The sequence below is a fragment of the Mesocricetus auratus genome, unplaced genomic scaffold (genome assembly GCF_017639785.1).
Source record: "Mesocricetus auratus isolate SY011 unplaced genomic scaffold, BCM_Maur_2.0 Super-Scaffold_100015, whole genome shotgun sequence".
In the NCBI taxonomy this organism is placed as follows: domain Eukaryota; kingdom Metazoa; phylum Chordata; class Mammalia; order Rodentia; family Cricetidae; genus Mesocricetus; species Mesocricetus auratus.
In genome coordinates this window covers 26377201-26397209 of record NW_024429198.1, presented here as the reverse complement: position 1 = coordinate 26397209, position 20009 = coordinate 26377201, and the positions used below count along the sequence as shown (strand labels likewise).

Genomic DNA, 20009 nt, shown 5'->3' with positions numbered 1-20009 from the left:
TGATTCTGAAAGGGAATCCAAACCAATGACACCATAATCCCAGTGGAATTGGATGAGGTATTATTATCCTCTAGTATTGTTTACTCTGTAGTGTAGGATCAGTAATTTGTTTTGCAAAACTCGACTCTCTCCCTTTAGGGGATTATTATGGCTGTACGTGGAGTGTCAGTCTCAGGAGTCAGGTCACAGTGGTGATCGTGAAGAATTTCTATTCAAAACAGCAGTTCGTAAAGTCTAACAATGTATTGCAAAGACAACCAGATTAACATACCATACGCCAATCTCTCGCAAAACTTTCCGTCTTTGGAAACTAGTAACTTGGTGAACTCCTATCATCTCTACAATACTAGGCCAACTATAATAAGGTACAGGAGGGGCCCAACCTCCATTTGCTCCAGGGATTCTGAGAAAACTGACCACTGCCGGGTAAGCGTGGGTCTAAAGCTAGTGAAAACGCGTCCATGGCTCATCTGGAGTGTGTGCGCCCAATGGCACCTCTTAGCCGACCCGCCCTGCATGAGCAATCCTGGATTTTCCACCCTTCCCTGCCAAGCCAGCCGTGATAACAGAAGCTCACGGTGGACCCAGGCGGCCTCCCCCAGCTAGCAAAGCATTCGCTTCCAGCGCCACCCGCACGCCCCCTCCCCAGCCCCAGCGGGCATCCGGATGCTGTGGCCCAGCCCAGGTCGGTTCTCCCCTCCTGCGCTCGCCCCGAGCCAGACCCGACCACCCTGCTCGGTCGCTCCGACCAGCAGAGTAGCACTGCACCGTGGACCAACCTCCATGTCACAGACCCAAGACGAGCTCTAAACCGGACCCGAGGATCGCCCAACTTTGCCAGGAGACGCGCTGGTGCAGACGCAATGCGGAAGTGCCCTTGCCACAATGGCTCCCGGCGAAGCGGGACGACGGAAGACTACGCTTCCCACAAGTCTGTGCGAAGGGCCTAGGCGCCACCGGAAACGCAGGCTGGGGATTTGAGTGTCTCCTGCTTTTCTTCCCCCTCCGCAAGTGAGGAGGGTAGGAAACAAGCAGGCACTGCGCTCTGAAGGCCACGGGGAGTCGGGCTGGTTTTTTTTGTTTTTTGTTTTTTTTTAAATCCAGGCTTCACTAAGGGAGATGTTTGAGTGTGAGTCGAGCCTTTGATAGTGTTTATTAGGTTTGCAATTTACTGCTGGCCAGTATGTGGCAATTCAAAACTCTAAGTCTACTTATTACGGAATCTTACTTCCAGGTGTAAAGTTCACATTGACTCCATTCTACTTTAAAATAACACGGCAAAAAAATTTACAGGGACATGACCACTACGTCTTTAAGATGATTTTTGAATAAGCTTCAGGAACTTGAGACAAAAGGACTCCAAATCAAAGTCAAACGGGGGCAAAGTAAAAGAGACGTGTCTCACAGCACAGAAAGGACTAGGGAACATCTTAGAGACAAAGCCCTTGCCCGTGATCTGGGATGAAGGAGGCTTGGGTATAAGCACACCAAAAGTACAATAAACAATCCTGATCTCCTGTAGTAAAATAAATAACTCATGTGCCACAGCTGGAGGTGGGGGGTGTCTTAGTGTGACCCTTGGAATCCATACAGTTTGTAGTTCATGGGTGAGAGCAAGCAGAGGTGATTTAAAATCATAGAACAAAGTTAAAAATTCAGCTCCCTGGCGTTTCCATGTATAGAATTTTCAGAGTCCACCTAAGAATCTTTCCATATGTCCACAAGCCCCTTCTCCATACATTAATCCATTAATCTAGGGAATAAATTTAATTTCTGTGACTGGTAGCAGAAACCACCACCACCCCCCACTCCGACCACAACCATGGGATAACATTCCTGGCCAATCATCTTCTGTTGTAGAATATATCTCTGCATTAGGTTTTCTATTTCTTCAGTTTCTTTCATCTTCTCTCATCCTGAAATTCTTCCTCTGTTACAGGTTTTTTGTTTTTTTGAGACAGGGTTTCTCTGTATTGTTTTGGAGGCTGTCCTGGCACTTGCTCTGTAGACCAGGCTGGCCTCAAACTCACAGAGAACCTGCCTGTGCCTCCCGAGTGCTGGGATTAAAGGCATGTGCCACCAAATGTATGTCTTCTTCTCTGCAACGATTAAGCACCAGTTTTAATAACTGTTTGGTAACACAAATGCTAATATTTCTATAGTAACACAGATTTCTATAGTATTAGATACAGGAGAATGAATAATACAGCCTCAGTGGTAAACATGAATTGAGTTTGGAGAGGAGAGTGTAAGTTAGAAGTTGCAAGGTGGAGAAATTATTTGTGTTCTACAGGCCCTTAATATTGAAAATTAATAGCTAGGTGCAGGGTATTTGGTCCTTTTTACTCTGCATTTTACCAGAGTGTGTGATGGGAGAGTCCTGTGTATGTGTCAATAAACTACTGTTGGCCAATAGGGAAGTAAGATAGGTGGGACCAGGAGTCTAGGAGGATTCTGGGAAATGTAGTGAACTGAGATGTCACCATGTGATCCCCGGAAAAGAGAACACAAGTCTGGGGTTCTAGAAAAGATAAGTCCATACCATATATATATATATATATATATATATATATATATATATTGATGATTATGGGTCAATACTTAAGTCAGAGTTAGACAACGAGAAGCAATAACAAATGGCCAACAGCTTATAATTGATATAGTGTCCTATGTGTTATCTGGGGGCTAAACTGACAACAAAACCCAGGAAGAAATCCACAGGCATGGCTTCTCCAGATAATACCCACCTCCATCAGCCAACGACCACTTTCTGAGATGATTGTTTATCCAGCACAGCAGATGTTTTCACTTTGCAGTACTGCTCATCTTTACACAGAAGTAAGGGAGCAAGAGCTAAGTCACATTTTATGTAGCTATAGACTGGAAAATCTGCCAGAGAAAATATTAAGTGAAATATTTCAACAGATGTAACTTAATTAGGAAGAGCCTAACCACTTTTGTATTTAAGATAGACTTTCATACAGCCCTGGCCGAACTCACACTCTGTGTAGTTGAAAATCTAGTATTCCTGAAATCCCTGCCTTTAGTCTCTCATTGATGAGATTATGAACCAGTAACACCATACCAGGATATCATAACTTTCTCTATTTGGAGGTTAAACAGTTGTGAGCTGCCATGTGGATACTGGGAATTGAACCCAGGCCTTCGGGATGAGCAGTCACTGCTCTTAACCACTGAGCCATCTCTCCAGCCCCATTGTTTCTATGCTTAAGATATTGTACTCATAGAGCTCATTTTTAAAAGGTTATGTGAAGTTTTAGTCTTTGAAAGCTGTTTAGGATATTAAGTAAATACAGATTAGTAGTTAGTCATCCATAACAGTCAAACTTAGAGTCATGTTTTTTAGATGTTGTTTTCAAGATCATACAGAAACATATTTTAGATAGACGAGTGACCTTCAAACACTTCAAAGACCTACAGAATCTGACATTTAAAATGTTTTAATAACAAAGCTTTTCTTGACAGTGAGACTTGTCTGCTCCTGGCAGCACCAATTTACTTCAAAGAAGATGATGGACATGAAAGAAACTCCTTATGGGGTTTGTTTTTTTATGGCAAAAGCCAGCCAGTTGGGAAAGGAAAATGCCCTTGCTTCAGTTGCTGACAGTATATTGTCCAAACTGGACGAGTAGGATGCAAAACAGTAGCCGTGCAGGAGGGGCATGCTCTAATGATTTCCAGCAAGGCCACATTGGGTGCCAGATGATAAATGATTTCTTTGCCATTTAATATCTAGCAAAATCTGTGCACAAATATTAACAGATAAATGGTATTGAACCTGTACAGAGTCACAAGCCAGCCCTTATACCTACCTTTGCTCGTTCCTCACTCAAAAAGACTACTTCTTCCTTGGTCACATCTATCCCCAATGAAAACCCCGCCTCTTGAACCAAAATGCTCCTCTCAATTGGCTAGCGCACCAGTGACAGAATTCCCATAAGCACTGAAGAAACCTTATATGGAGTTTGCCTTTGTTGTGGCAAGGCTAGCCACTGGTCAAAGAAACTCTTCTTGCGTTGGCTCCTGACAGGGTGGTGTACAAACAGGACAAGCAAAATACGCACACAAGAAGACTGTCAAGATTTTCCAAGATAAAGTAGGACAGTCCTTTAAAATTCCTGCTTCATAGAGGAGTCTGCCAGATATTCTAGGCCTATGGGCCAAAGATCTGGATGCAGAAACTGCAACAGAGGCATTCTGAGAGGCTGGATCACCTGGGCTACTTGTCTTCATTAATGTCTGGTACTAAAAACATAATCTTTAAAGATAAAATACATCTGTATTAACACAAGTTTGGAATGTGTGGTATGCACAAGTACCTTAAAGATGATTCTTTGTTTTATATTTGAGCAGTTAAAAGTCATCTGTTAACTTTATGAATTTGTTTGGACTCTATAAGGAAACCTGTATCTATGTCATATGAAAGGATAGCATGTAATAAGTCATGAACCAAAAAGATTTATCATTACTCATACAGTCTCAAAGCTGTTCCCGTAGTAGAGGGATCTGTATATATGTCACCTGTCCTGTAGTCTTTCTTAGTTTCCCTTTCACATCTGCAACCAAGATTTTCAGGTGGTCTCCCCCAATCAAATCTGATCTTCTTCAATTTTGGAGAGAACCATTACCTTTTGCTTCCTGCAGAAACAAATGCATAACCTCTCCCCCAACCCAACATATTTTCTGACTTCCATTTTGAAATTAAGACATTCTTAAAATATGTAGGTTATTTTAATTTAGCAGTTTCCACAATACAATGTCTCTCAGCAGCTATTGTTTTGTACATTAGCATTTAAAAAATTCAAAGTCAACTAAGTAACATATAGGATCCAGACACCCTGTATAGTTCCCATCTTTATGTAGCTTATTCTTGTTATGTTACTTTATTCTTCCTCTAAAGACTTTATTATTTTTAAACTGTTTTTATTTCTATGACTGCTCATACCAATTTTCATTTCTTCCTTTAGCATATAAGCACATTTTAAAATATACTGTTCCTTTTTAAACGTTTTCTGGTTTTGGGCCTCACTTAACTAAGTGCAGCATTCTCTGAACATGTGAGACAAATTTTTTTTTTTTTTTGGTTTTTTGAGACAAGGTTTCTCTATGGCTTTGGAGGCTGTCCTGGAATTAGCTCTTGTAGACCAGGCTGGCCTCGAACTCACGTGAGACAAATCTTAAACCGCCTTGTCAGCCACCCTGAGGCTCAGCTTATCATATGGCACTCCCACATGGTGCTGGTGGCTGTCTCAGGCCCACAGGCAGCAGCCAGCAGCCCCATCTCTGCATGCTGAGCACTGTCCATCTGAGAGACTGCAGAACTCAGAATCTATATCCAGCTCCTTGTCCAGAACTTTTCTTAGCTCTCTCAGGCCCTGTGTTTGGATATTCAAGACCCTACGTGTGGTGGTATGTAGCAGCACTTTTCTTCGGGTAGCCAGTTCACAAATAACAATAAGGAGACTTATTAATTATGAAACTCAGTTTTAGTGCAGACTTGTTCCTAACTAATTCTTATAACTTAAATTAACCCACATTTTTAAATCTATGTTCTATCACATGATTCGTCACCTCATCTCTCCATATTACCTGTCCCGCTTCCTCTGCGTCTGGATGGCAACTCTGGTTTTCTTCTTCACAGTGTCCTCTCTGTTCCCCGAAGTTTGCCGGGGTCTGGCCTGTAGCAGTCCTACGCAACAGGGGTCATCTATCTTGGACTGATGTCTTTGGGGCTGTGCTGGGAACCAGTCGGACAGCCCTGGGTTCGACCCAGAGGTGGGGGGGGATATGGATCAGGGAAATCCTAGCTACCTAACAGCTTTAAGAACATGGGGCCCAAAGTGGGGCCTGAGTACGGGGGAAAGAAGTGATGAATACCACAGAGGAGTGGACACCGCAGAGGGGTGGAGATTGAACGTCCCTCCGTTGCCCCAACTCAGGACACAGAAGTGATTCTTGCTTGAATATAAAGGTATGAGAATTTTATATTCTGCTGAGAATATAAAATCAGGTCATTGGGATAATGACACTAGACTGGCACTTTGGAATAAACAGTCCTCCTGCCTTTTCTTGGGATATTTTACCATTGTACTGCTCATACCTGAGACCAAAGTGTGAGTCAGAAGAGCTCATGCTCAGGTGACGAATGACAGTCCACAAGGAAGCTATCACTATTCCCAAAATTCTTGAGTGTGAACAGCACGCTTACTTTTTTCATCACTAAACAACTCATGCCTCCTTCCTCACCTTTTCCTCCTATGTAATGATTGAGCCTACTTTAAAGTGGCTATTTGATGACACCAATACCAGTATTTCTGTTGTATTGGGAACAACAGATGAATTATGCACTCGTTGTGGTAAATAGCATCAGAATCCTCTGGAGTCTGGGAATGATCAGTGTCTTTGTAGAAGCCCTCATTAATAAAAGATGTGGTCTTGTGTGGTGCCTGCACCACGAGCAAGTCTAATGGATCAGGCAAAAACCTGGAGATCTAAATGAAAGACATGACATCAAGCTGTTTATGCTAAGAGAATGTGTGTGTGTGTGTGTGTGTGTGTGTATTGCAAGGAGGGAGCAGCTTTACATACAGACTTACAGTTACGTGGAGAAACCCCAGGTGTAAGAGCTCCTGTTTTTATAATTAGAGGTTAATGCCAGTGGGGCTAGGCTGAGGCTGTAAGCCAGGACCAGAAAACAGGATGCACCTGTGGTTATTGGCTGGCAAGCAACTCATAGAGACCCCCTGGGGACTGGGGTCGAACAGTCTTGTGACTATTTCAGGTTGTTTGTGTTTGGTGACAATTTAACAGACTAAAAATGAAATGCATGTAAGTGTCACTTCTCTCTCCATAATGCACAGGTGATAACCCACAGTTGCCCAGAATGCATGCAGTGGATATTTTCACTGCAATAATGTTTATATGTTTATGGGACACATGAAACACACAAGAAAAGTCACATGTCTATACAAATGTGAAGGTGGAATGGTAAAAACTAATGAAAAACATAAATGCAAAAAGTACAATTAATTCTCAAAAACTATAATTCTTTCTTATTCTGGTCTCATGTACCCCAGATTTGGCTGAAATTTCCTGTGCAATCCTGGATGACCTTGTACTCCCGATCTTCCTGCCTCTCTGCTTCCTAAATGCAGCAGGATTTTTTTGTTTGTTTGTTTTACGAGACAGGGTTTCTCTGTATTATTTTGGAGGCTGTTGGTCCAGCCTGGCCTTGAACTCACAGAGATCTGCCTGCCTCTGCCTCCCCAGTGCTGGGATTAAAGGTGTGCGCCACCACTGCCCGGCTCAGCAGGATTTTAAGTTAGCATCACCACACTGACTTACTATAATAGTCTGTGTGTCTTAGTTTTCTTGTTGCTCTGGTCAGTTGTTTCACAAGCCATTGAGTGAAGGAAAGGGTGATTCTAACCATAGTCTGCAGCTATAGTCTATCTTGGCAGGATGAGATCAAGGTAATACTCTATCCAAAAGAAGCAGAAACATGAATGTAGATGTTTGTTCATGTTTCTTTCCCGTTTATTCTAAACACAAGTCAGTCTAAAGGGGGCAGCTCATAGAGTGTGCTGCCAGCATGTAAGGTGGACCTTCACACCTTGACCAGTCTAGATAGTATAGAAATGCAGACTATAGCATCAGTTGGCCGGTGTGATCCGGACATAGGCCAGCATGAGCTGGGCATAGGCCAGTGTGATCCAGGCATAGGTCAGAATGATCCAGGCATAGGCCAGTGTGATCCAGGCATAGGCCAGCGTGATCCAGGCATAGGTCAGAATGATCCAGGCATAGGTCAGAATGATCCAGGCATAGGTCAGAGTGATCCAGGCATAGGCCAGTGTGATTCAGGCCACCATCCTGTCCAGATTCCTTACCATATGTTATATGCATTTCTCACAGAAGAAAGCTAAAGTGAGTGAGAAGAAAGTTCCCAACTGCCAACATACATACCACTAAATATGAAATGCACATTCTGATACAGTGGCTCTGCGCTGAGGCCAGGCTTCTTGAGCATGCAGGGTTCAGTTTTGATGAAAATGACAAAGTACCAAGGGATAGGAGTCAATAGGTAGAATACTAAAAAAAGAACTCATGAGCAAAATAGAATCAAGTATTTTATCAAATTACAAATTATCAAATATAGTAATGTAAGTATTCTGTGACCATTTAAGATATTTTTCAATTCCTTTATACACGTTGGAAGCTAAACCAGGTGGGGTCTTAACCTGAGAGTGACAATCCCTTTATTTAATTGGGATCTGGCCTCTCTTTACTGTTCTCATCTGTGTCAGTTCAAGCCTTAGCTCCAACATTAAATTTCCAATGGTACATCTAGTAATTCCTTTCACTTAATACATTTAAGAAACGTATTAAGAGTGATTGTTAAGAGCCACACAACAGAGTCAATATTAGGCAGTCTTGAAATATCCTCTGTCCAGGAAATTAATTCAATATTTTCCAACTTAGCCTCAGGAAAGTTTTAGGACAAGGGCTGAAAGCAGCCACATTCTTTGCCAAAACATGTAAGAATGGTCTCCAGCGGAGTTGCTACTATTTTCCCTGTGACAGTTCTTGAGCTGTTCAGTCACAGTCCACTTTGTTCTCCTTACCACTGTTTTCCAAACTCCCAATATGGCCCATTAGGCTCTGTTTACAATCTTCAAACTGCTTTCCTAATCCAAAGTCCCAAAGTCTTCCACATTCCTCCGTAGATGGTCAAGCCTGTCACAGCTGTAGCTCATTCCCTCATATGAATCTCTATCTTAGTGACTTTTCCTTTGCCGTAACAAATGACCATGGCGATGGCAACTTATAATTTAGAGCTTGCAGTTTCAGAACGTTAATGACTGCTGGGGCAAAGGCATGAAGAGGTGAGATGACCCATCTTGATCCACAAGTAAGAAGCAGAGAGAATGACAGAGAAAGACAGAAACACAGGGAGTGGCAGACAGACAGACAGAAAGGCAGAGAGAGAGAGAGAGAGAGAGAGAGAGAGAGAGAGAGAGAGAGAGAGAGAGAGAGAGAGAGAGAGAGAGAGAATCCCACCAACTGGGAACCAAGGATTCAAATATATAACTTCCAAGAGGGCGTTCTCATTCAAATGGGAATGATCTCAAGGCGGATTCAAACAAAAAGTCAGGGAAATAAATGCATGGGTAAGGAAGAACATTAAAAACCAACCATGCAATGAAGTATTCCAAGCACAAAGGATAGAGCTGAAAAGTCCACATTGACTGGCAAACAATAAAAGGTACAACACCAAACTGGTATGATCAGAAGGGTCCCTCAACAAATATGAAGGCCAGTGCAGGTAAGGGAATGAAGAAAAACACTAATGAACAATGAAAGGTCTATCAGACGGCTCAGCACATAAAACCATTTTTCATCCAGCCTACTGACCTGAGGTGCACCCTTCAGTACCACAGTGAAAGGAAAGAACTGATTCTAGAATAAAAAGTTGTCCTCAGACCAGCAGAGTCACACCATATTGCCCCCATATACACACACAACATATAAATTAATGCATAAAGGATAGTAAAGAGTCTCTAAAAGATTTGTGGGATAATAGCACAGAGAATTAAAAAAAAAGGGGGAGACCAAGATGATGGTATATGTCTGTGATCTTAATTCTTAAGAGCAGGAAGGAGGGCTGGGCATTCGTGGCGCAAGCCTTTAATCCCAGCACTTGGGAGGCAGAGACAGGCGGATTTTTGTGAGTTCGAGACCAGCCTGGTCTATAAGAGCTAGTTCCAGGACAGCCTCCAAAGCCACAGAGAAATCCTGTCTCGAAAAACAAACAAACAAAAAGAGCAGGAAGGAGGATTAAGCATTTAAGTCCAGCTTCATCTACATAGGGAGTTCAAGGTTAGCCTATGCTATTTGAAGATGTCACTTGAAAGGGCGGAATACAGAGAGAAAACGGGGAATCGTAATTTTAAGAAACATAGCCTTTAAACTTAATTTGAAGTGATGAACACAAATGAAAAGTTTCAAACACATCCAGTCTAGATTACACAAAATACATTCACACGAGGCTAAGCAAGTGGTTCCTCTTGGCTACTTATTGGCTTATTTATTTATCCAACATGATACAAAGTTCATCTGCGAAGAGGAAATTTTAGTGGAGAAAAATGCCTTCATCGGATTGGCCTTCATGTAATTCTGTGCGGGTATTTTCCTAGTTGATGATTGACGTAAGAGTACCGAGGCCATCAGAAGTACGGAGCCTCGCAGAGCTCTCTGTCCTGGAAACTACGTCTGTAAGGAACTTGTGTCAACTCAAACCAAGAGTTCTGGGTCGACTATAAAATACCGGAGGGACCAGAAAGTCAGCTCGCTCTGGGGGGTCCTGAAAAATGAATGACAGTTGCTATGTGATAGTAGGTCAGCTACAGAGAGTCTGCTTCCCCAGCCCAGCTGGAAAGTGAGCTTCTGGCACAGGCAGTCAGCCGCCCCACCCTGCCCATGTTCCCCATTCCTGAGCTACCAAGGCAACTTTCCTGTCCCCAGGCCTCCAGGTGGATCCAATCTGGCAGAGGCCATTCCTAGCATCATCGGAATCTACCTCTTTGCAGCCTAGGTGAGCACAGCAGGTCCAAGTCAGCTTCTTTCCCCTCCCTGCAGAGCCACCCGGCCGCCCTGCACGGTCTCTCAGACCTGCAGGGCCGCGCTGCACCCTGAACCAGGCTCCATGCCAGAGATGCAGCAGGAACACACCAACTATAAATATCTCCTGACCTTTGGGGAAAAACGAACTTGTGCAGACAGAACGCGCAAATGCAGCGGGCGGAGCTGCTGTGTATGACATCACAGAGAGGGAGACTACATTTCCCACAACTCTGTGCGAAAACCTTTTGGGATTACAAGGTGGTGGGGGTTGGTGACTGACAGAATTCTTCAGTTTCAGTCTTACTGATAGAAACAAGCTGTTTCAGAACAGTTCAGCCCCCGGAAGTCTGCTGTTCTTAAAATCTGGGATTCGGAATGTGAGCGGCTTTTGACAGTAGTTTATCGGGTTTTATAGTTAATCTGGTCGCGTTTTTGGGATGGTAAGAGTATACAGGGCTACTTTTCCTCCCCAGAGACATTCAATAATTCTCCCCTCACAACTAATCCCTACACCCATACCTACCTCACACCAACTCATCTCTCCATTAGGAAAAGGGTCCACACTTACAACACGGCCGTCTCTGAAGGAATGGATGATGTATTATTTTCTAGTACTTTTCACTCCTCTTAATATACTTAACACAGACTCCTGCTGGAGAAAGGAAAGGTCACATTGGCTCAACTTTACTGTGAAATAACGAAGCAAAAAGCTAATGTGGGACTGAGAAGTAACTGCTTCACGTGAATTTGAAGCTTGTGTCTTGCCTGTCATCCCCGCTGCTCTAGGTCTTAGCATTAGGATGCTATCTTATGTGCCTACAAAATCAGTACCCCATGGACAATGTGAAAGACCCCTACCCAGGGGCCCCCTAGGAAAAGAAAAGCAAGGCCAGGCCGTTGCCTAATGAAAGAAACCCTGACCAGGTGTCTCACCCTCAAAACAGGATGTCTGTGATCACTATAGCAGTCATGGGACCCGGATAATAATTGCTGAAGTGTACTGGGAACTTTCATATGACAATACCAGGACACCTAGTCCTTGGCAACTACCCTTGCCCCCAGTTGTGTCTATGATCACCATAGTAGTCATGGGACCAGGATAATAATTGCTGAAGTATGCCTGGGTCTTTCATAAAGTAATACCAGGAAACTTAGTCCGTGGGAACTACCCCTGTCCCCAAGATGAGCCAATGAAATGCCTGTTACTTATGTAACCATTGAAACTCTATAAATATTGTACTCCCTGAAAGCCCGGTATGCTCTGCATCCGAGTTGCAGTAGCATCCGCAGGCGCCTGTGTACTCAATAAATCACCTCTTGCATTTACAGCCAGTGGTCTGGCCCCGGTTCTTGGGCAGAGGATTCGGTTCAGTGCCCGGCGCTTTGATGCCGAGGTTTTTCAAATGATACTAACTTCTTGCTCTATCTTGGGCTGTTTACAGGGCCCCTGATCACACTGTCAATCACCTTTGTATGCTGCCCCTGAAGAAACTCTTTGCAGAAGAGTATTTGGAACAACAAACATCCTTCAGTGCGTTCCCAGTTTGGCCTCTCTCTGTCAAAAGAGTTAGTCCTTTCCAAAAAGATTTTTTCACCTATGTAGTCTAGGGTATGACACCTTTCCTATTGATTCAGGACAGAGGACCAAGATCCCCTTATGGGAACTAATCTCTTTAACAATTCAGAGTTCGCAGTTCCCTTATCTGTCACATTAAACTCATGTGCCCCGTGACTTTTCATGAGGAAAACAGAACAAGTGTCTACTGAACTCAGATAAGACATTAGCCATCAACAATGAAAAGACCCCACTAAAGTGCATCTTCATGAATCAGTGAGTTCACTGGAGGCAGTGGGCTGCAGTATGGTTGAGGGACGTCAACAGGAAAAAGGGTGGCTAAAAGGCATCAGCCACCTTGGGTTTTAGGCTTGTGTTTTTATTCACTGTGCTCCTTAGCTTAATGCCCAAGCCTAACTTGGGCAGGAAGCGGTGTCATGAATCTTGCGATTTGGCATTCCTGACACTTGTTTACATCACGAGTTTCAGTGAGCTTCCTTCCAAGGAGGGAAGTGCTACACAGCACAGTAATACATTTATCCTGGCCATCTTTACATTTTCCCTGTCACTCTACTGTGCTTTTTGTTCTTTGTCCTGGTCAGTGTTCTATTGCTGTGAAGACACACCATGAACATGGCAACTTATAAAGGAAAGCATTTTATAGGGGCTTGCATACAGTTTAGAGATTTAGTCCATTGTCATCCATTTAGTTCATGGACAACATGACATCACACAGGCAGTCATGGTGCTGTCGCAGTAGCTGAGAGTACTGCAGCAGGAAAAGAGATACTCACTGGTCCTGGATTGGGCTTCTGATATCCCAAAGCCCACCCCCAGTGACGTACTTCTTCCAGAAAGACCAAACCTACTTCAACAAGACAACACTTCCTAATAGTGTCACACCCAGGTGGCCAAGCATTCATACCTATGAACCTATGGGAGTCATTCTTATTCAAACAACTGCATTCCCCTTCCTAGACCCCATTGCTTTAGCCATTCAAAGGGCCTGCCTTGGGCTTTTGAAACCTCAAGGACCTCCCTTGACACACTTCCTCCAACAAGTCTGCACCTCTTAATCCTTTTCCAATAGTGCCACTCCCTGATGACGATTAATTCAATGTATGAAACAATGGGGGCAATTCTTATTCAAATCACTACACACCATGGGAAAGTTAAGACAACAGAGCTTGAAGCAGATGGCCATATTCCATCCACAGTAAGGAGGAAGCAGAGGGAGATAGATGAATCATTGCTTTCAGGTTACTCTCTCCTTTTTACACAATCCAGGATCCCAGGCAAACGGATGCATCCACCCAGCCAACAGGTCTTCAGACCTCAAATTAATGAAAATAACCCCTGCAAAGAAATGACTAGAGGCTTGCCTCTCACTTGATACTACATTCTCATTGTGTTAACAATTGAGATTTATGCATCACTTCTCCACCCCTTGAAAGCACAAACACACACCTAAAAACATTCTAAGTTTCTTATGTGATAGTGTACTCACTTATGTATGTATATATGTATGTACATATGTGGGAGCAAACATGGGTCAGAGGACAACCTTGAGAGGTAATTCCTTCTTCTATTTTGTGAGTTCTGGGGACACAAGGAAAGTTGTGGGTCTTGTTAGCAATCAAGTTTCCCCCAACAGATAAGCTAGCTCCAGCTACAGACTTTAAATGACAACGCTCCTTTCCTTGTCCCCAATCTTACATTCATCTTATAAATAAAATAGAATCCAAACTGAAATGTCCACAAAGTACTTCACAATGTGAAGGATTTAAAAGAATCCAAGAAGTATCCAATGTGAGACTCAAGACTCGGCTACACAAGCTCCTACAACCTAAATAAACAAGTGACTATTTGCTCCACACACTGACACAGAACAAAAATGCCATTCTAAGTGAGAACAATCAGAACATAGCACAAAAATATTAGCCCAAAACTGGGAAGGGCAGATACACACTGTGATACCTCCACTTTTGAGAACTGGAACTTCTGCAGGACTGATGTTGACTTCAAAGGACTTAATTTGGCCCCACCCCTCCAGCTTCACCGGAAAGACACATAACCAGGTATGTTCTCCCCATCCTTTGTCATTTTCCTTAGCAGATTCTGTACTTCCCTCCATCATACATCTGGCATCTCCAAAATCTTAGGCAACATAATAATCTGGTTCTTACGCAAATTGATAATCTTAGACTTGAGTAACCTCATGATTCTGACATCTGTAACTCCTTCCTTTCCAGCACATCAAAAATTGATGTCACATTAATCCTAAGCATACCTCCCAATTTTCAACACTCCATAGTAGCAGGGTTGCTCTCCTATACTAATTCCCTCTTATTCATTATAATCTAAGGGGGAGATGAAGTACTTTTGCTATATTCTTGGCCTTCACAAGGTTATTTGAGTTTGGAGTTTATAGTAGTTTCTCTTAAATATTATTTTTCTCATGTTCCATGTGTTTAGATTTGAGTTTCATTTGCTTTCACAGGATTCCTCTACACTATGGTGTTCAACTGACAATAAAGCCTTTATGATATTCTTTGTAACAGTGGGGATTTTCTTTGGTTTGAATACTCTAGTGCAGAGTTAAGGCTGAACAAACCTCAGAGCCTTGTCACATTGTCTCAAGTATGGAGGCTCTGATGATAACAATGGCATAAAGAAGAGTGGAAAATCTTGCCACATTCTCTACTCAGTTCCACATCCGTTGTTGTGATGGAAGCCGTGGAAAGCAACTACGTAGGAGAGAAAAGGGGTTATTTCAGTTCATGGACTGCACTCCATCATTCTTGGAAGCCAGGGCAGAAGAACACAGCTAAAGCGCGGAGCAGCAGGTGAGATAGAAACCGTGATCGAATGGTGCTTTCTCCTCTGGCATCTCTGGCTTGGGCTCAGCAATCTCATACACCAGGGAACACCTGTCCAGGAGTGACACAGCTAAGGGCACTTGCATCATCTAGTGGTCTAGATTTATCTATATGTTAGTGTTCATGACAATGTACAACATACATGCCCTATGGGTCCATAAAACCCACTCGAGACACCATTACATATTGTTTAACTGCGTGAAGTTTATCAGAAGCAAAATCAGATGTATTTGCAAAACTTCACATCAATAAATATTTTTCATTTTTGATAGATTAGAAATATTATTGAAGATTATTCTGCATTATTTGGGTATATCAAGTTTCTCAGTCTTATGACATTTGGAGAACACTTCTGATGTGATAATTAGGTGAAGGCCTTGCCACGATCTTAGCATTTATAGTGCACTTTACCAACATGAACGCTATGATGTGGGTACAGGCATGAAGAACATCTAAACAACTTGCCATAGACTGCCCATTTGCAGAGATTCAAGTGTGGCTTCTTTGATGTACAATAAGGAATGAGTGATAAAACCTTCTCACCACTCTTCACATTTGTATAAATTTGGCTCAGTATGAACACCTTCATGTTGTTTAAGGTTTGAGGAACTTGCAAAGGCATTTTCACACTCTTCACAGTTTTGTTGTTTCTCTCCAGAACAAATTCTATGGAGGACACAGATGTTGATTGAATGATAAAATTCACTGTATTCTTTATCACTGTACGGCTGCCCTTTACTATTGATTCTTTTGTGTGGGTAACACCTGAGTGATTCCAAAGGCTTTACGACATTCCCCACATTTAGAGGGCTTCTATACAGTGGCACCTGCACCCACCATGAACAAGTCTAATGTATCCAGCGAAAGCCTGGAGATTTAAATGAAAGACAAGCCACCTGGCCTTTTGTGCTAAGAGAATACGTGTGTGTGTGTGTGTGTGTGTGTGTGTGTGTGTGTGTCTGTGTCTGTGTTTGTGCTGCAAGGAGGGAGCAGCCTTGTATACAGACTTATAGCATAGTGGGAAAACCCCAGGTGTTTTCATAGAGGTTGATGCCAGTGGGGCAAGGCTGCGGCTGTAATCCAGGACTAGAAAACAGGATGCACCTGTGGTTACTGGCTGACAAGTAACTCACAGAGACCCCATGGGGGCTAGGGCCCAACACTATACAGCATGAATTTTTTGATATTTTTTAGGGTTTCAAGTAGCGTAAACATTTTATGAACATTTTAAGATTTGTACTATTTCATTCCAATATGAACTACCAAGTGTTGAGAAATATTAGAAATATCATTAAAGGGTGTGTAACATTATTCACACTTCTGGCATTAATGTCCAGTAAGAATTATCAGGCATTTCAAAAGTTCTTAGGGAGTACAAAAGATCTAGGCACATCTCCACACTTGTGTGGTTTCTCTCACAAATGAATTCTTCGATGTTGCTTAAGACCAGAAGACTGGTAATAGCTTTTACCACATTCTTCACACTTGTAACGTTTCTCTCCAGTATGGATTATCCGGTGTTTAGAACGTGCTGTAGAACTTCTAAAATCTTTGCCACATTCTTTACACCTGTAGGGTTTCTCTCCAGAATGAATTCTTTGATGATCCTTGAAGTTTTTCGTATTGTTGAGCACTTTGCCACACTCTTTACATTTGTAAGGGTTCTCTACATTGTGAGTTAATTTGTGCTGACTTAAGTATGATTTTGTAGAGAAGGCTTTTCCACACTCCTCACACTTGTAGGGTTTCTCTCCAGAGTGGGTTATTAAGTGAGCAGAAAGAATCCGGGAAGTCCTAAAAGCCTCACCACATACTTCGCAATTGTAGGGTTTCTCACCTGTATGACTTCTTTTGTGTTCAGAAAGTGATGATGGACAATAGAAGACCAGACCACATACTTTACATGTGTAGTGTTTCTCTCCTGTATGAATTCTCTTGTGTTTAGAAAGCAATGATGGACAACGGAAGGCTTTGCCACATACTTCACAACTGTAGGGTTTTTCTCCCGTATGAATTCTCCTATGTACAGAAAGTACTGATGAAGTACTGAAGACCTTGCCACACACTTCACACTTGTAGGGTTTCTCTCCTGTATGAATTCTCTTGTGTTTGGCAAGTAATGATGGACAATGGAAATCCTTGCCACACTCTTCACACCTATAGGGTTTTTCTCCTGTATGAATTCTCTTGTGTACAGAAAGTAATGATGGAAAGCGGAAGGTGTTTCCGCATATTTCACACTTGTATGGTTTCTCTCCTGTATGAATTCTCTTGTGTTTAGAAAGTATTGAAGGATAATGGAAGGCCTTCCCACATTCTTCACACTTGTAGGGTTTCACTCCTGTGTGAATTTTCTTGTGTACTGAAAGTAGTGATGGAGCACAGAAGGCCTTGTCACATACTTCACACTTGTAGGGTTTTTCTCCAGTATGAATTATTTTGTGTTTACAAAGTACTGATGGAACACGGAAGGCCTTGCCACACTCTTCACACCTATAGGGTTTCTCTCCTGTGTGGATTCTCCTATGTACAGAAAGCAATGATGGAGCATGGAAGGCCTTGCTACACACTTCACACCTGTAAGGTTTTTCTCCAGTATGAATTCTCTTGTGTTCAGAAAGCAATGACGGAAAACGGAAGGCCTTGTCACATACTTCACACTTGTATGGTTTCTGTACTATATAAATTTTCTTGTATTCAGAAAGTACTGTTGAAAAATGAAAGGTCTTACTATCTACTTGACAATTGAAGGGTTTCTCCCTTGTATGAATTCTCTTGTGTTTATTAAGTAATGATGGACCATGGAAGGCCTTAGCACATACTTCACACTTGTATGGTTTCTCTCCTGTATGAATTCTCTTGTGTTCCCTTAGCAATGATGGAACTCGGAAGGCCTTCTCACATTCTTCACACTTGTAGGGTTTCACTCTTAAATGAATTCTCTGATGCTTACTAAATTTTGATTTCCAATCAAATCCTTTTCCACATTCTTTGCATGTATAGCACGTTTTCCCTGGTGAGCAAAAGGTGAGAAATGAATGAAAGCAGAGAAACATTCTTTATGTTCACAGTGCTTATTTTTAAAAGTAGAAGCATATGTTCACTGTAACATGAACTTTCTGGCCCGGCAGGCCCTGCCGCCACTTCAGCCCCAAATGAACACAAAGATACTATATTAGTTATGAAACTGTTGGCTGGTGACTAGTGTTTCTTATTGGCCACCTCTGTCTTAATTATTAACCCGTAACTACTAATCTATGTATTTCCACGTGGTCTTATCTTACCGGGGAATGCCAGACTTGCAACTCCTTTGCCTGCTACATAATGACTGCTCAGTGTCTCTGCAGAGAGGATATTGATTTCCTGATTGTCCTCTGCTTATATGCCAGTTCTGCCCAGCTATATCACTTCCTGTCTGGCAAATCAGCCAATCAGTGTTTTATTCATTAACCAGTAAGAGAAACAAATATACAGAAGAACATTCCCCATCATCTCCTCTTTTCTATCTAATAAGAAAGGTTTTAAAATTAACATAGTCAAATTTTAAATGACAAAAGAGTTATCAAGTAAGAACTGTAGTTACATTATGGGTTCAGTGCTCTCACCACTGCAGCCCAGCTAGCTCAGTCAGGAGAGCATGAGACTTAATCTCAGGGTCATGGGTTTGTGCCCCATGCTGGGTGCCATTTTGTTGCACGCATTCTTCCTGCCAGCCTGGGCCCACTGCCACATCAGCCCCAAATGAACTCACAAGATTTATATTAATTATAATACTGTTGGCTGGGGACTAGGGCTTCTTATTGGCTAGCTCTGTCTTAACTATTAACCCATAACTATAGATATGTATAACTACATGATATTCTCTTACTAGAGAAAGAATCTGGACTGTTATACCTCTTGCATCCTACATCATGACCCTCTCTGCCTACCTTTCCCAGAATCCTCCTCATCTCCTAGTCCCACTTATCCTGCTTCCCTATTTGCCAACAGTGCTTTATTCATCAACCAATAAGACAAACATATACAGAAGACATCCCCATCAATAAACACCTACATTTTTTCTCTTTTTTTTGATCCTATCATACTGCTGACTGCCTCAAAGTATTTTTGTCTTAAAGACAACTTTAATCATTTCTCATATGATTATATTTTGTGTCAAGTCAATTCTTCCTTTTAGCTCAAGTTTCATGAAACAATGCTAAATATCCTGCATTAACTATACCTTGCTCAATTTTTTTAAAATTTATTTATTTTTCAGTTTAAATTTAGATTAGAAACAAGGTTGCTTCACAAGTCAGTTCCAGGTCCCTCTCCCTTTCCCTCCCCTCCTCCCGGGCCCTCCCTCAACCCCCCCCCATTATCCCCTCATTTCCCCAGGGAGGGTGAGGCCCTCCATGGGGCTGTCCATAGTCTGTCATTTCATCCAGGGCAGGGCCTAGACCCTCCCCCAAGAGTTCAAGGTGAGAGTGCATCTCACATTGTTGGATGGGAGTCCAAAGTCCATGTGTATACTCGGGATGAGTACTGATCTACTGCCCAAGGCTCAATAGATTACCTAGGCCTCCTCACTGACACCCACATTCAGGGGGCCTAATCAGTCCCATGATGGATTCCCAGGCTGATGCCTGGGATTCAAGAGTTAACCTTTGTCAGGTCAGCTGTTTCTGGGGGTTAAACCAGCCCAGTCTTAATCCCTTTGGTCATCAGTCCTCCCTCTCTGTTACTGGCTTTCTTGAGTTCAGCTCAGTACTTAACTGAGGGAGTCTGCCTCTTCTTCCATCAGCCACTGAATGAAGTTTCTGTTTCCCAGACTCTCTGGCCATTGGATTGTAGGCTGGCACTCCCAAGATCTATGTCTAAAATCCATATATGAGAGAGTACATGCCATGTTTCTCTTTTTGTGACTGCATTAACTCACTCAGGATGGTTTC

At 42.6% G+C, this 20009-nt stretch overlaps 1 protein-coding gene and 1 long non-coding RNA gene across 2 annotated transcripts in view; both read right to left on the bottom strand.

The window, feature by feature from the left end:
- The window catches only part of LOC101826938 (zinc finger protein 208), a 53733-nt gene that overhangs the window by 13079 nt on the left and 20645 nt on the right, over positions 1–20009 (bottom strand). The window contains 2 exon segments of the mRNA XM_040757906.1: positions 780–806; positions 16455–18091. Coding sequence (XP_040613840.1) covers positions 780–806; positions 16455–18091 — 1664 coding nt within the window.
- Positions 10094–11159, bottom strand: LOC106022334. The gene is made up of 2 exons (XR_001197333.2): positions 10601–11159; positions 10094–10384 (listed from the first exon to the last, which is right to left on the bottom strand). It is a non-coding gene; the product is annotated as an uncharacterized LOC106022334 (long non-coding RNA).